Source organism: Electrophorus electricus, chromosome 6 (assembly GCF_041902795.1).
Source record: "Electrophorus electricus isolate QZ-2024a chromosome 6, ASM4190279v1, whole genome shotgun sequence".
In the NCBI taxonomy this organism is placed as follows: Eukaryota; Metazoa; Chordata; class Actinopteri; order Gymnotiformes; family Gymnotidae; genus Electrophorus; species Electrophorus electricus.
Genome location: NC_137502.1, coordinates 37261009 through 37277055, shown reverse-complemented (window position 1 = coordinate 37277055; position 16047 = coordinate 37261009). Strand labels below are relative to the sequence as shown.

Below are 16047 nucleotides of genomic sequence, written 5' to 3'. Positions count from 1 at the left end.
TGGGGTGTGTGTGTGTGTGTGTGTACCTGGGACAGCAGGCGGGTAAGGGTATGGGGTGTAGGGAGTCTGTGGCCCGTAGGGGAAGGCCTGTGGAGGAGGGTTTTGGGGTACTGGCCCATAAGGGAAGGTGTGGGGCGGGGCTGGGGGCGGGGCAGGGCTGGGGTAGCCATTCATGAAGCCTGCAGAGCCAAATGCACCCATTCCACCCTGCGCAGGAGCACGGGACGCTGTAAAACACACACACACACACACACACACACACACACACATACACTTACTTCACTAAGAATAACCATAACCCCACCCCACCCACAGAAATCAATAATAATAACCATAGACGCCCTCCCAAACACACACACAAACTCGCTGCTTACCATTGGTGGCCAGTTTGAAGAGATGCTGACCCAATTCTATAGCGCCGCCACTGAGGAAAGACATCTTAAAGCAGGCTTGGCCCTCCCAACCACCTGACACACAAGATTATATTTCAGTGTGACCTCTAGACATAACTGTTTATGAACACACACACACACACGCTCAGACACACACTCTTACCGCCAGCCTCTGCTTTGATGGTTCCTTGGATGTAGTTTGCAGCAAAAACTGGTTGTTCAATGCTGAAGTTCTTCATCAAGTAATAGGGGAACATAAACGAGCCAAACTTATCCTTCATATGACTGCTCACAAAGACCATCTGCACAGACACACAAGCAGTTTAGATGCTGCTCACAAACACCAGACCTGAATCTGCATCTGACCTGATAATCCTGTATGTTAGTGTGAATGTATTTCTGTTTGTATGTGTGCATGTTACCTGCGTTAACTGTTGTGTGTGTTATTGCATTATCTCTAGTGTGTGTGTGTTACCTGCCAATGTAGGGTGTGGATTAGCTGTATTGTGTTATGGTACACAGTATGTGTGTATATTTCTCTGTACGATGTGGATTAGCTGTAGTGTGTGTGTGTTACCCTGAATGGTATGGGTTAGCTGTAGTGTGCGTGTGTGTGTGTGTGTGTGTGTGTGTATGTGTTACCGTGCATGGTATGTATTAGCTGTAGTGTGTGTGTGTTACCCTGTATGGTATGGGTTAGTTGTAGTGTGTGCATGTGTGTTACCCTGAATGGTATGGCTTAGCTGGAGAGAGAGAGAGAGAGAGAGAGAGAGAGAGAGAGAGAGAGAGAGAGAGAGAGAGAGAGAGAGAGAGAGAGAGACAGAGTGAGTGAGTGAGTGTGTGTGTGTGTGTGTGTGTTACAGTATGGGTTAGCTGTACAGAGAGAGAGAGCGTGTGTGTGTTACGGTATGGGTTAGCTGTAGCGAGAGAGAGAGAGAGAGTGAGTGTGTGTGTGAGACACCTTGTATAGTTTGGGTTTGCTGTAGGGTGTGTGTTACAGTATGGGTTAGCTGTACAGAGAGAGAGAGAGAGAGAGAGAGAGAGAGAGAGAGAGAGAGTTACGGTATGGGTTAGCTGTAGAGAGAGAGTGTGTGTGTTACCCTGTACGGTGTGAGGTACACAGAGCCCTTCTTGGTTCCCTTGAACACATCACTCTTCTGTGTGACATCACTGAAGGAGAGCTCCACATTCTTACAGTCCCTGAGCACACTGAAACAGACGCAGAGAGGAGCCCAGGGCCGGACACACAGGGTCAGTCTTTCACACTTGTAGCCAGTACAGCTGGACAGTGTGAGGTGCTTGCTGGTCTTCTACACAGTGGCAACACACAGTGGTGAAATCTAATATCACCACACTTGTTCCGGTTACAAAAGCACAGGAAAGACGAGCCATTACCCAACCTGGACTGATCATTTATCACAGCTGAACTCTCAATAAGAGATGAGAGAGACAGACGCTCTTATCCAGAACACCTTACAAAAGTTAACGTGATTCTCGGAGTTACGTTAGGACAGAACACCATTTGCTGATATCAGAGAGCACCTTCTCCACGCACTCTGACTTTCCGTTAGCGCTCATTGACAGACACACCTGCTCCTCTGGGACTGAACTAAACAGCCTGTCAGACAAAACTTGCTGTGCCGTGTGTGAAAGACATTATTTAACGATGTATGTGTTGAACAATAAATTCCGTTTGGATCCGTTCCCTGGGGTGTGGCTGAATTCAGAGGCAGTATGATTACCTGCAGGGACGGGGCAGCGTGACCTGGGAAAACAGCGAGCTGATGTGGGAACTCACTGACTGTACCGCCAGGCAGATCGCTAGCTAACCCCAACTACATCTGTGCCCCACGGACTCCAAACTAGTCTGTCAACGAGGTAATATAAATGGTACAGAATAGTTCAGGTCTCAAACTAAAGTAAAATTATACAGGAGGAGTTTGAACCACATTCTGTCAAGTTAAAATAGAAACCAGAAACTGAACAGGAGGCTATCTAGGGTATAATTCTTTGGATGGACGCTTACAGTGTTCGTTATGGAGTAAGAAAATATAGCAGGGTTAGGGTTTAGGGTTTAGGTTAGGGTTAGCTAGCCTGGCTAACCATTTAATTTGTAATAAGAAGTTATAGGGAAGGGTTAAGGGTTTATGGTTAGGACTAGTCAGGGTTAGGGTTTAGGATTAGGTTTAGGGATAGGGTTAGGGATAGCTAGCTAACAATGTAATTTGTAACAGGACGTAATAGGGAGCAGCCCAGTCCAAACCCATGCTAGCACGGCTAACTGCGTGCAACACGTTGACCTACGCTAGCTAAGATAGTTGTGTAATCTACTTGACTGGTTAGCTAAGCGCCCATCACACCTTTACAAGCGTCAGTTTATGTGATTGTGTGCTACGTATTTCACACGTCTGTTCATGATACTAACATAATATTTCGTAGCTATCGAACGAAGTGTCATATTTGCTTGCTAACGCTAACTAGTTTGTTTTTGACATGTAGCGTTAGGTTTAGCTGCTCATATTGACAAGTAAAATGACCCGGTAATTAAACATGTATACGGAACAACCCGCATTAAACACGTAAAGCTAAGGTAGCGAGATAGAAGCTCAACTGCAGGGAGTCTCTGGTCTCAAACTTTCGTTGCTACTTAGTTAGCTTGTTTCAGCAGCTAGCAGGCGAGCTAACTGGTCAGAGGATGGATACAGGGTTACACAGCTGTAATTCACTCACCTTTCGCTGTTGTCGATCAGAACACCACCTTGTTGAGTATGATTTCGATTTAGTGCCATGTTTGCTGTGAGATGTCGGAGTATTACTTCTGCTCGCTGTGGCGATGTGTCGGTGAAATGTTTCCCAACTCGTGACTGACCAAAATACAACGTCATCAGCTAAGAAACCAGATATGACGTCATCTGGCGTTATTAGCCTGTCACTTCTGAGGTTTACCCGTTACGTTTTAGAAAACTTTTAAAATTGTTTATTTAAAACAATTTTAAATAAAATATGAATACATTTTCAGGCGTAAAAGAAAATCTGTCAAAAATGTTATACAGAAGTATAAACAAGCCCCTGCTATACACATGCACAAGTGAGAACATCCCACACCCTAAACCACACATCTTCTATAAACATTCAGCAGGCCAGAGCTACACACACACCCTCTATAAACAATCAGCAGGCCAGATGTAACCCCTGTCCTTGTAACAGCACATATGCACCCACAAATATATTACACTCAGTTGTAAACCAGAAACACAGTGGTGACAGATGTTTAATATATTTATTTAAAACAAAAATACAACAATCAGATGTGCAGATTGGGAGCAGAAAGAAACAGTTCTGGGACAAGGGGTGTTGTGGGTAATGTAGTTCAGTAGGGTCTGAATTTCCTCTGTGACCTGAGCAGAGCAATGCGCTGTTTATCATCCTCAAACTTCTTCCTTAGTTCTGCGATATCTGAGAGAGACAAGGAGACAGGGAGAGACAGGACAAAATTGAACCATGTCCACGCTGCCTGGTCAGAGACTCACGTTCTCCCTGGGTGTCTGTGTGTGTTTGTGTGTCTCACGTTCTCCCTGGGCGTGTGTGTGTGTGTCTCACGTTCTCCCTGGGGGGGTGTGTGTGTGTCTCACGTTCTCCCTGGGCGCGTGTGTGTGTGTGTCTGTCTCACGTTCTCCCTGGGCGTGTGTGTGTGTGTCTGTCTCACGTTCTCCCTGGGCGTGTGTGTGTGTGTGTGTGTGTGTCTGTCTCACGTTCTCCCTGGGCGAATGTGTGTGTGTGTGTGTGTCTGTCTCACATTCTCCCTGGGCGTGTGTGTGTGTGTGTGTGTCTGTCTCACGTTCTCCCTGGGCGTGTGTGTGTGTGTGTGTCTGTCTCACGTTCTCCCTGGGCGTGTGTGTGTCTGTCTCACGTTCTCCCTGGGCGTGTGTGTGTGTGTGTGTGTCTGTCTCACGTTCTCCCTGGGCGTGTGTGTGTGTGTGTGTGTGTCTGTCTCACGTTCTCCCTGGGCGTGTGTGTGTGTGTGTGTGTGTCTGTCTCACGTTCTCCCTGGGCGTGTGTGTGTGTGTGTGTGTGTGTCTGTCTCACGTTCTCCCTGGGCGTGTGTGTGTGTGTGTGTGTGTCTGTCTCACGTTCTCCCTGGGCGTGTGTGTGTGTGTGTGTCTGTCTCACGTTCTCCCTGGGCGTGTGTGTGTGTGTGTGTGTGTGTCTGTCTCACGTTCTCCCTGGGCGTGTGTGTGTGTGTGTGTGTGTCTGTCTCGACGTTCTCCCTGGGCGTGTGTGTGTGTGTGTCTGTCTCGACGTTCTCCCTGGGCGTGTGTGTGTGTGTGTCTGTCTCGACGTTCTCCCTGGGCGTGTGTGTGTGTGTGTCTGTCTCGACGTTCTCCCTGGGCGTGTGTGTGTGTGTGTCTGTCTCACGTTCTCCCTGGGCGTGTGTGTGTGTGTGTCTGTCTCACGTTCTCCCTGGGCGTGTGTGTGTGTGTGTCTGTCTCACGTTCTCCCTGGGCGTGTGTGTGTGTGTGTCTGTCTCACGTTCTCCCTGGGCGTGTGTGTGTGTGTGTCTGTCTCACGTTCTCCCTGGGCGTGTGTGTGTCTCTGTCTCACGTTCTCCCTGGGCGTGTGTGTGTGTGTGTGTCTCTGTCTCACGTTCTCCCTGGGCGTGTGTGTGTGTGTGTGTGTCTGTCTCACGTTCTCCCTGGGCGTGTGTGTGTGTGTCTGTCTCACGTTCTCCCTGGGCGTGTGTGTGTGTGTGTCTGTCTCACGTTCTCCCTGGGCGTGTGTGTGTGTGTGTCTCACGTTCTCCCTGGGCGTGTGTGTGTGTGTCTGTCTCACGTTCTCCTTGGGCGTGTGTGTGTGTGTCTCACGTTCTCCTTGGGCGTGTGTGTGTGTGTGTGTGTCTCACGTTCTCCCTGGGCGTGTGTGTGTGTGTGTGTGTCTCACGTTCTCCCTGGGCGCGTGTGTGTGTGTGTCTGTCTCACGTTCTCCCTGGGCGTGTGTGTGTGTGTGTGTCTGTCTCACGTTCTCCCTGGGCGAATGTGTGTGTGTGTGTGTGTGTCTGTCTCACGTTCTCCCTGGGCGTGTGTGTGTGTGTGTGTGTGTCTGTCTCACGTTCTCCCTGGGCGTGTGTGTGTCTGTCTCACGTTCTCCCTGGGCGTGTGTGTGTCTGTCTCACGTTCTCCCTGGGCGTGTGTGTGTGTGTCTGTCTCACGTTCTCCCTGGGCGTGTGTGTGTGTGTGTGTGTGTCTGTCTCACGTTCTCCCTGGGCGTGTGTGTGTGTGTGTGTGTGTCTGTCTCACGTTCTCCTTGGGCGTGTGTGTGTGTGTCTCACGTTCTCCCTGGGCGTGTGTGTGTGTGTGTGTGTGTCTGTCTCACGTTCTCCCTGGGCGTGTGTGTGTGTGTGTCTGTCTCGACGTTCTCCCTGGGCGTGTGTGTGTGTGTGTCTGTCTCGACGTTCTCCCTGGGCGTGTGTGTGTGTGTGTCTGTCTCACGTTCTCCCTGGGCGTGTGTGTGTGTGTGTCTGTCTCACGTTCTCCCTGGGCGTGTGTGTGTCTGTCTCACGTTCTCCCTGGGCGTGTGTGTGTGTGTGTCTGTCTCACGTTCTCCCTGGGCGTGTGTGTGTCTCTGTCTCACGTTCTCCCTGGGCGTGTGTGTGTGTGTGTGTCTGTCTCACGTTCTCCCTGGGCGTGTGTGTGTGTGTGTCTGTCTCACGTTCTCCCTGGGCGTGTGTGTGTGTGTGTCTCACGTTCTCCCTGGGCGTGTGTGTGTGTGTCTGTCTCACGTTCTCCTTGGGCGTGTGTGTGTGTGTCTCACGTTCTCCTTGGGCGTGTGTGTGTGTGTCTCACGTTCTCCCTGGGCGTGTGTGTGTGTGTGTGTGTCTCACGTTCTCCCTGGGCGTGTGTGTGTGTGTGTCTGTCTCACGCTCTCCCTGGGCGTGTGTGTGTGTGTGTCTGTCTCACGCTCTCCCTGGGCGTGTGTGTGTGTGTGTCTGTCTCACGCTCTCCCTGGGCGTGTGTGTGTGTGTGTCCCTGTCTCACGTTCTCCCTGGGCGTGTGTGTGTGTGTGTGTGTCTGTCTCACGTTCTCCCTGGGCGTGTGTGTGTGTGTGTGTCTGTCTCACGTTCTCCCTGGGCGTGTGTGTGTGTGTGTGTCTGTCTCACGTTCTCCCTGGGCGTGTGTGTGTGTGTGTGTCTGTCTCACGTTCTCCCTGGGCGTGTGTGTGTGTGTGTGTCTGTCTCACGTTCTCCCTGGGCGTGTGTGTGTGTGTGTGTGTCTGTCTCACGTTCTCCCTGGGCGTGTGTGTGTGTGTGTGTCTGTCTCACGTTCTCCCTGGGCGTGTGTGTGTGTGTGTCTGTCTCACGTTCTCCCTGGGCGTGTGTGTGTGTCTCTCACGTTCTCCCTGGGCGTGTGTGTGTGTGTGTGTGTGTCTGTCTCACGTTCTCCCTGGGCGTGTGTGTGTGTGTGTGTCTGTCTCACGTTCTCCCTGGGCGTGTGTGTGTGTGTGTGTCTGTCTCACGTTCTCCTTGGGCGTGTGTGTGTGTGTGTCTCACGTTCTCCTTGGGCGTGTGTGTGTGTGTGTGTGTGTCTCACGTTCTCCTTGGGCGTGTGTGTGTGTGTGTGTGTGTCTCACGTTCTCCCTGGGCGTGTGTGTGTGTGTGTGTGTGTGTGTGTCTCACGTTCTCCCTGGGCGTGTGTGTGTGTGTGTGTGTCTCACGTTCTCCCTGGGCGTGTGTGTGTGTGTGTGTGTGTCTGTCTCACGTTCTCCTTGGGCGTGTGTGTGTGTGTGTGTCTCGCGTTCTCCCTGGGCGTGTGTGTGTGTGTGTGTCTCACGTTCTCCCTGGGCGTGTGTGTGTGTGTGTGTGTGTCTGTCTCACGTTCTCCCTGGGCGTGTGTGTGTGTGTGTGTGTCACGTTCTCCCTGGGCGTGTGTGTGTGTGTGTGTCTGTCTCACGTTCTCCCTGGGCGTGTGTGTGTGTGTGTCTGTCTCACGTTCTCCCTGGGCGTGTGTGTGTGTGTGTGTGTGTCTGTCTCACGTTCTCCTTGGGCGTGTGTGTGTGTGTGTGTCTGTCTCACGTTCTCCCTGGGCGTGTGTGTGTGTGTGTCTGTCTCACGTTCTCCCTGGGCGTGTGTGTGTGTGTGTGTGTCTGTCTCACGTTCTCCTTGGGTGTGTGTGTGTGTGTGTGTGTCTCACCTTCTCCCTGGGCGTGTGTGTGTGTGTCTCACCTTCTCCCTGGGCGTATGTGTGTGTGTGTCTGTGTGTGTGTCTCACCTTCTCCCTGGGCGTGTGTGTGTGTCTGTGTGTGTGTCTCACCTTCTCCCTGGGCGTGTGTGTGTGTGTGTCTGTCTCACGTTCTCCCTGGGCGTGTGTGTGTGTGTGTGTGTCTCACGTTCTCCCTGGGCGTGTGTGTGTGTGTGTCTGTCTCACGTTCTCCCTGGGCGTGTGTGTGTGTCTGTCTCACGTTCTCCCTGGGCGTGTGTGTGTGTCTGTCTCACGTTCTCCCTGGGCGTGTGTGTGTGTGTGTCTGTCTCACGTTCTCCCTGGGCGTGTGTGTGTGTGTGTGTGTGTCTGTCTCACGTTCTCCCTGGGCGTGTGTGTGTGTGTGTCTGTCTCACGTTCTCCCTGGGCGTGTGTGTGTGTGTGTCTGTCTCACGTTCTCCCTGGGCGTGTGTGTGTGTGTGTGTGTGTCTGTCTCACGTTCTCCTTGGGTGTGTGTGTGTGTGTGTGTGTCTCACCTTCTCCCTGGGCGTGTGTGTGTGTGTCTCACCTTCTCCCTGGGCGTATGTGTGTGTGTGTCTGTGTGTGTGTCTCACCTTCTCCCTGGGCGTGTGTGTGTGTGTGTCTGTCTCACGTTCTCCCTGGGCGTGTGTGTGTGTGTGTGTGTCTCACGTTCTCCCTGGGCGTGTGTGTGTGTGTGTCTGTCTCACGTTCTCCCTGGGCGTGTGTGTGTGTGTGTGTGTGTCTGTCTCACGTTCTCCCTGGGCGTGTGTGTGTGTGTGTCTGTCTCACGTTCTCCCTGGGCGTGTGTGTGTGTGTGTGTGTGTCTGTCTCACGTTCTCCCTGGGCGTGTGTGTGTGTGTGTCTGTCTCACGTTCTCCCTGGGCGTGTGTGTGTGTCTGTCTGTCTCACGTTCTCCCTGGGCGTGTGTGTGTGTGTGTGTGTCTGTCTCACGTTCTCCTTGGGTGTGTGTGTGTGTGTGTGTGTGTCTCACGTTCTCCTTGGGCGCGTGCGTGTGTGTGTGTGTGTGTGTCTCACGTTCTCCCTGGGCGTGTGTGTGTGTGTGTGTGTGTGTCACGTTCTCCCTGGGCGTGTGTGTGTGTGTGTGTGTCACGTTCTCCCTGGGCGTGTGTGTGTGTGTGTCTGTCTCACGTTCTCCTTGGGCGTGTGTGTGTGTGTCTCACGTTCTCCCTGGGCGTGTGTGTGTGTCTCACGTTCTCCCTGGGCGTGTGTGTCTCACGTTCTCCCTGGGCGTGTGTGTGTGTGTGTCTGTCTCACGTTCTCCCTGGGCGTGTGTGTGTGTGTGTGTGTGTGTGTCTGTCTCACGTTCTCCCTGGGCGTGTGTGTGTGTGTGTGTGTGTGTGTGTGTCTGTCTCACGTTCTCCTTGGGCGTGTGTGTGTGTGTCTCACGTTCTCCTTGGGCGTGTGTGTGTGTGTGTGTGTCTCACGTTCTCCCTGGGCGTGTGTGTGTGTGTGTGTCTGTCTCACGTTCTCCCTGGGCGTGTGTGTGTGTGTCTGTCTCACGTTCTCCCTGGGCGTGTGTGTGTGTGTGTCTGTCTCACGTTCTCCCTGGGCGTGTGTGTGTGTGTGTCTGTCTCACGTTCTCCCTGGGCGTGTGTGTGTGTGTGTCTGTCTCACGTTCTCCTTGGGCGTGTGTGTGTGTGTCTCACGTTCTCCTTGGGCGTGTGTGTGTGTGTTTCTGTCTCACGTTCTCCCTGGGCGTGTGTGTGTCTGTCTCACGTTCTCCCTGGGCGTGTGTGTGTGTCTGTCTCACGTTCTCCCTGGGCGTGTGTGTGTGTGTCTGTCTCACGTTCTCCCTGGGCGTGTTTTTGTGTGTGTGTCTGTCTCACGTTCTCCCTGGGCGTGTGTGTGTGTGTGTCTGTCTCACGTTCTCCTTGGGCGTGTGTGTGTGTGTCTGTCTCACGTTCTCCTTGAGCGTGTGTGTGTGTGTGTCTCACGTTCTCCTTGGGCGTGTGTGTGTGTGTGTGTGTCTCACGTTCTCCTTGGGCGTGTGTGTGTCTCACGTTCTCCCTGAGCGTGTGTGTGTGTGTGTGTGTCTCACGTTCTCCCTGGGCGTGTGTGTGTGTGTGTGTGTCTCACGTTCTCCCTGGGCGTGTGTGTGTGTGTGTGTGTGTCTCACGTCCTCCCTTGGCGTGTGTGTGTGTGTGTCTCACGTTCTCCCTGGGCGTGCGTGTGTGTGTCTCACGTTCTCCCTGGGCGTGCGTGTGTGTGTCTCACGTTCTCCCTGGGCGTGCGTGTGTGTGTCTCACGTTCTCCCTGGGCGTGCGTGTGTGTCTCACGTTCTCCCTGGGCGTGCGTGTGTCTGTCTCACGTTCTCCCTGGGCGTGCGTGTGTGTGTGTGTCTCACGTTCTCCCCGGGCGTGCGTGTGTGTGTGTCTGTCTCACGTTCTCCCCGGGCGTGCGTGTGTGTGTGTCTGTCTCACGTTCTCCCCGGGCGTGCGTGTGTGTGTCTGTCTCACGTTCTCCCCGGGCGTGCGTGTGTCTGTCTCACGTTCTCCCCGGGCGTGCGTGTGTCTGTCTCACGTTCTCCCCGGGCGTGCGTGTGTCTGTCTCACGTTCTCCCCGGGCGTGCGTGTGTCTGTCTCACGTTCTCCCCGGGCGTGCGTGTGTCTGTCTCACGTTCTCCCCGGGCGTGCGTGTGTCTGTCTCACGTTCTCCCCGGGCGTGCGTGTGTCTGTCTCACGTTCTCCCCGGGCGTGCGTGTGTCTGTCTCACGTTCTCCCCGGGCGTGCGTGTGTCTGTCTCACGTTCTCCACGCGCGTGCGTGTGTCTGTCTCACGTTCTCCCCGGGCGTGCGTGTGTCTGTCTCACGTTCTCCCCGGGCGTGCGTGTGTCTGTCTCACGTTCTCCCCGGGCGTGCGTGTGTCTGTCTCACGTTCTCCCCGGGCGTGCGTGTGTCTGTCTCACGTTCTCCCCGGGCGTGCGTGTGTCTGTCTCACGTTCTCCCCGGGCGTGCGTGTGTCTGTCTCACGTTCTCCCCGGGCGTGCGTGTGTCTGTCTCACGTTCTCCCCGGGCGTGCGTGTGTCTGTCTCACGTTCTCCCCGGGCGTGCGTGTGTCTGTCTCACGTTCTCCCCGGGCGTGCGTGTGTCTGTCTCACGTTCTCCCCGGGCGTGCGTGTGTCTGTCTCACGTTCTCCCCGGGCGTGCGTGTGTCTGTCTCACGTTCTCCCCGGGCGTGCGTGTGTCTGTCTCACGTTCTCCCCGGGCGTGCGTGTGTCTGTCTCACGTTCTCCCCGGGCGTGCGTGTGTCTGTCTCACGTTCTCCCCGGGCGTGCGTGTGTCTGTCTCACGTTCTCCCCGGGCGTGCGTGTGTCTGTCTCACGTTCTCCCCGGGCGTGCGTGTGTCTGTCTCACGTTCTCCCCGGGCGTGCGTGTGTCTGTCTCACGTTCTCCCCGGGCGTGCGTGTGTCTGTCTCACGTTCTCCCCGGGCGTGCGTGTGTCTGTCTCACGTTCTCCCCGGGCGTGCGTGTGTCTGTCTCACGTTCTCCCCGGGCGTGCGTGTGTCTGTCTCACGTTCTCCCCGGGCGTGCGTGTGTCTGTCTCACGTTCTCCCCGGGCGTGCGTGTGTCTGTCTCACGTTCTCCCCGGGCGTGCGTGTGTCTGTCTCACGTTCTCCCCGGGCGTGCGTGTGTCTGTCTCACGTTCTCCACGCGCGTGCGTGTGTCTGTCTCACGTTCTCCCCGGGCGTGCGTGTGTCTGTCTCACGTTCTCCACGCGCATGCGTGTGCGTCTGTCTCACGTTCTCCCCGGGCGTGCGTGTGTCTGTCTCACGTTCTCCCCGGGCGTGCGTGTGTCTGTCTCACGTTCTCCCCGGGCGTGCGTGTCTGTCTCACGTTCTCCACGCGCATGCGTGTGCGTCTGTCTCACGTTCTCCCCGGGCGTGCGTGTGCGTGTGCGTGTGCGTCTGTCTCACGTTCTCCCCGGGTGCGCGTGCGTGTGCGTCTGTCTCACGTTCTCCCCGGGCGCGCGTGCGTGTGCGTCTTTCTCAAGTTCTCCCCGGGCGGGCGCGCGTGCGTGTGCGTCTGTCTCAAGTTCTCCCCGGGCGTGCGCGTGTGTGTGTGTGTCTCTCACGTTCTCCCCGGGCGTGCGCGTGTGTGTGTGTGTGTGTGTCTGTCTCACGTTCTCCCCGGGCGTGCGCGTGTGTGTGTGTGTGTGTCTGTCTCACGTTCTCCCCGGGCGTGCGCGTGTGTGTGTGTGTCTGTCTCACGTTCTCCCCGGGCGTGCGCGTGTGTGTGTGTGTGTCTGTCTCACGTTCTCCACGCGCATGCGTGTGCGTCTGTCTCACGTTCTCCCCGGGCGTGCGTGTGTCTGTCTCACGTTCTCCCCGGGCGTGCGTGTGTCTGTCTCACGTTCTCCCCGGGCGTGCGTGTGTCTGTCTCACGTTCTCCCCGTGCGCGTGTGTGTGTGTGTGTGTGTGTGTCTGTCTCACGTTCTCCCCGGGCGTGCGCGTGTGCGTGTGTGTGTGTCTGTCTCACGTTCTCCCCGGGCGTGTGTGTGTGTCTGTCTCACGTTCTCCCCGGGCGTGTGTGTGTGTCTGTCTCACGTTCTCCCCGGGCGTGTGTGTGTGTGTGTGTGTGTGTGTGTGTGTGTGTGTGTGTGTGTGTCTGTCTCACGTTCTCCCCGGGGGGGGGGGGGGGGGGTGTCTCACGTTCACCCTGGGGGGGGGGTGTCTCACGTTCACCCTGGGGGGGGTGTCTCACGTTCACCCCTCACGTTCACACACACCCACAGAAAGAACGTGAAACACACACACACCCTCAGGGAGACTGTGTCTGTGTTTCACTCACGTTCTCGCTGTGTGTTGCGGTGCTGCCATGAGTAAAAGTTCAGCAACTCTTTGCGTTTCTTCTTCTTGTTTTCTTTCTGAAGAGCCCTCTCATTGGCTGCCTCAGTGTGTGGGCAGGTCTTAGCCCCTCGGCCACCCTTGGTCACTTTAATCCAGCCCTCCTCATCTTCCTGCTGTTGCTCCGCCTCCTTCTTCAGACGCTGTGCTTCCTGAGGGACGGAGTTAGGATTTACATTAAAGATCATGATAGGGATTACAGGGTTAGGGATTACATTGGGATTTCAGGGTTGGGGAATACAGGGTTGGGGATTACACTGGCATTACAAGGTTGGAAATCACATTCCTAGAAACTCACATTCCTACTCTTTGAGTGCGAGTTATGTTCTCGCTGTGTTGGGTCTTACACTGCTGGGGTTTTTGATGGGAATTGCAAATTGGGCATTACACATTTTGAATTTATGATAGCACTTTTCCATAGTAATCAACATGTTAAACTACCTGGTAAGGACCAAACAATCTTTATGTTGTCCACCCCCCACCCCTGCGCGCGCGCACACACACACACACACACACACACACACACACACACACCCCTCATCCCCACTCACCTCCTCTTTCCTCTTGTCGTACTGGTTCATGAAGTCATCCACTGCCTTTTGCAGAATATCTGGCTTAACAAATGACTGTGTGTAATCATGGATCCACTCTACACACAGACAGACACACACACACACACACACACACACACACTTTCAGACAAAATGCAACCACTCTGCTCTATGCAAACCCCCTAAAAGTTGATTGGACAGTATCTGCTTCAAAAATTGATAAACACATAAAACTAAACTGAATCTTAAGTATAAGTAAATTCTCTCTGAGCACAAATGCCCACAGTTCCTCTGAGTTGGAAGGGCCAGACCTTAGTGTTTATGTTAAAGAAGCCTGATCTTAAACCGGTGTAATTTAACCCGGTGTAACTTCAGCTCAACTCAGTACAACATGCTGAGCTTCTATACTTGCCTAGGACAATGAAGTTAACACCGACTCGCCACTCAACCCAGCGGAGAGTTAACACCGACACGCCACTCAACCCAGCGGAGAGTTAACACCGACACGCCACTCAACCCAGCGGAGAGTTAACACCGACACGCCACTCAACCCAGCGGAGAGTTAACACCGACACGCCACTCAACCCAGCGGAGAGTTAACACAGATGCCCCAGTTTTGCGCATTTTTAAACATTTTAAAGCTAGTACTCACTTTGCATCCCAGTTGGGACTGGTCTTTCCTGAGTGGAGACGATGAGGTGGGACTCGTAAGGATGAACCAAAGCTGCTGATATGCTGGAGGTGTTCTTAAACACGACGTAGCCCACCTTAAAACACTACACACGCACACACAGACGGGTAGAGTTATCCATCACACACACACACGCGGTCATCCATCACACACGCGCGCGCGCGCGCACGCAGTCATCCATCACACGCGCGCGCACGCGCACGCAGTCATCCATCACACGCGCGCGCACGCGCACGCAGTCATCCATCACACGCGCGCGCACGCGCACGCAGTCATCCATCACGCGCGCGCAGTCATCCATCACACGCGCGCGCACAGTCATCCATCACACATGCTCGCAGTCATCCATCACACACACGCAGTCATCCATCACACACACGCACACACTCATACACACACAGTCATCCATCACACGCGCGCACACAGTCATCCATCACACACGCGCGAACACACAGTCATCCATCATGCACATATACACACACAGTCATCCATCACGCACACAATACACTAAAGCCTGTCTTCAAATGCCTGGTAATGTAGTGAGTTGTGAGTGTGAGTGGAGCTACCCGTTTCTCTGCAGGTGTGAAGAACTGGGCCAGGTTAGCATTAGCATTCTCAGGATTAATGGATCCTGGTTTCTCACTCAGCTCCACAGACTCAACTGGCCCGAACTGAGAGAAGAGCTCCTTCACCGTGCTCTGAACACACAACACACACAACTCCCTGGTGTATTATTTTAATGTATGTACTGGCACTGCTATCGTTGGTACAGATGCAAAGAACACACAGTAGTAAATTAACAGTTTCAACACGACAAACGGACCTGAACCAGGTGAGCTTTTCTTAAACTATATTGGCCACTTTAAATTACACCTGCATATGGCTTACCTGTGCACAGTACGGCGGAATGTTGAGGACAAAAAGCGTTCTGTCCAGCGGTCTGTGGACATTCTTTTCCGCACGCACTCTGTGTTCTTTCACGCATAGCTGGTGGTGCGCGACGCTGCTCAACTGGAATTTCAGGGACAAAACTGGTACACACAACCAGACCAAATTTTACACTCATGTTAACTGAAATGGACATACCCATAAACACTACCCATGCTCATAGACATACCCATAAACTCTACCCATGCTCATAGACATACCCATAAACTCTACCCATGCTCATAGACATACCCATAAACACTACCCATGCTCATAGACATACCCATAAACTCTACCCATGCTCATAGACATACCCATAAACTCTACCCATGCTCATAGACATACCCATAAACTCTACCCATGCTCATAGACATACCCATAAACTCTACCCATGCTCATAGACATACCCATAAACTCTACCCATGCTCATAGACATACCCATAAACTCTACCCATGCTCATAGACATACCCATAAACACTACCCATGCTCATAGACATACCCATAAACTCTACCCATGCTCATAGACATACCCATAAACACTACCCATGCTCATAGACATACCCATAAACACTACCCATGCTCATAGACATACCCATAAACACTACCCATGCTCATAGACATACCCATAAACTCTACCCATGCTCAGACATACCCATAAACACTACCCATGCTCATAGACATACCCATAAACACTACCCATGCTCATAGACATACCCATAAACTCTACCCATGCTCAGACATACCCATAAACACTACCAATACTCGGCCATAAGGGTAACCTAGCTAGCTACAACACAGCAACACAATCATAGCGACGTTTACATTTTAATATCACCGATGTCCCGATTTGTGCACACCGGAGGACACACATTTACTAACACTGCACGACCGAGAGAGAGAGCGCGCGAGAAAGAGCGCGAGAGAGAGCCAGCCCGTGCAGAACCCTCTACCTCACGAGCTTGGAGCGCGTAAAACACAAACGCGCACCTGTAAAGCCTCCAGGAATCACACGAGCTCGGCTCGCGTGGGACTTGGTGGACGCCGCCATCTTCGCAGTAGACGGGGAACCGGAAGTGCAGTTAAACACGTTTATTGTAGTTCTCTTTGATTTGTAGTTCTGTAATCAGTAAGTCTCAACAGTCCTTAAATATTTTTTTAAATAACAGAACGACTTCGATGTTGTTTGTTATCGGACGCGATGAGAATGGCGAGATTTTGAGACGTTTTCGTAAATAGTAAGGGATCCTGTTTCTCCGGTGAAACCTCTTCCAAGTGAGACTTCAGCTTCAGCTCTCGCGATAACACGGAAACATTTTTCTCATCACTTTGAACGAAGAGCCCTGTGGAGGCGGAGAATATCGATGACGCAACAGAAGCTGTAGAGGCGGAGCCTATCGTTTTAAGTGGTGAC

General features: G+C 53.3%; 2 protein-coding genes across 5 annotated transcripts in view; both read right to left on the bottom strand.

The window, feature by feature from the left end:
* The window catches only part of wbp2nl (WBP2 N-terminal like), a 10437-nt gene extending 7157 nt beyond the window's left edge, over positions 1–3280 (bottom strand). For 2 of the 3 annotated variants that reach the window (XM_035524838.2, XM_081716774.1), the window contains exons 1-5: positions 3123–3280; positions 1493–1601; positions 556–694; positions 375–467; positions 27–227 (exon numbers count right to left, since the gene is read on the bottom strand). In XM_035524838.2, coding sequence (XP_035380731.1) covers positions 27–227; positions 375–467; positions 556–694; positions 1493–1601; positions 3123–3277 — 697 coding nt within the window. In that variant the 5' untranslated portion in view covers positions 3278–3280. The remainder of the gene's footprint in view (positions 1–26; positions 228–374; positions 468–555; positions 695–1492; positions 1602–3122) is intronic. The other variant, XM_035524839.2, reaches the window with a different exon arrangement.
* Positions 3281–3653: 373 nt separating this feature from the next.
* Positions 3654–15905, bottom strand: rrp7a (ribosomal RNA processing 7 homolog A). 2 transcript variants are annotated; one of them, XM_035524884.2, is made up of 7 exons: positions 15624–15902; positions 14597–14739; positions 14275–14406; positions 13670–13793; positions 13018–13115; positions 12411–12618; positions 3654–3848 (listed from the first exon to the last, which is right to left on the bottom strand). In XM_035524884.2, the coding sequence occupies exons 1-7, from the start codon at positions 15682–15684 to the stop codon at positions 3763–3765; spliced, it is 852 nt and encodes a 283-aa protein (XP_035380777.1). In that variant the 5' UTR covers positions 15685–15902; the 3' UTR covers positions 3654–3762. The 2 variants fall into 2 exon arrangements, with proteins under 2 accessions (XP_035380777.1, XP_081572901.1); XM_081716775.1 differs by lacking the exon at positions 14275–14406 and having other exon boundaries at positions 15624–15905.
* Positions 15906–16047: the final 142 nt, after the last annotated feature.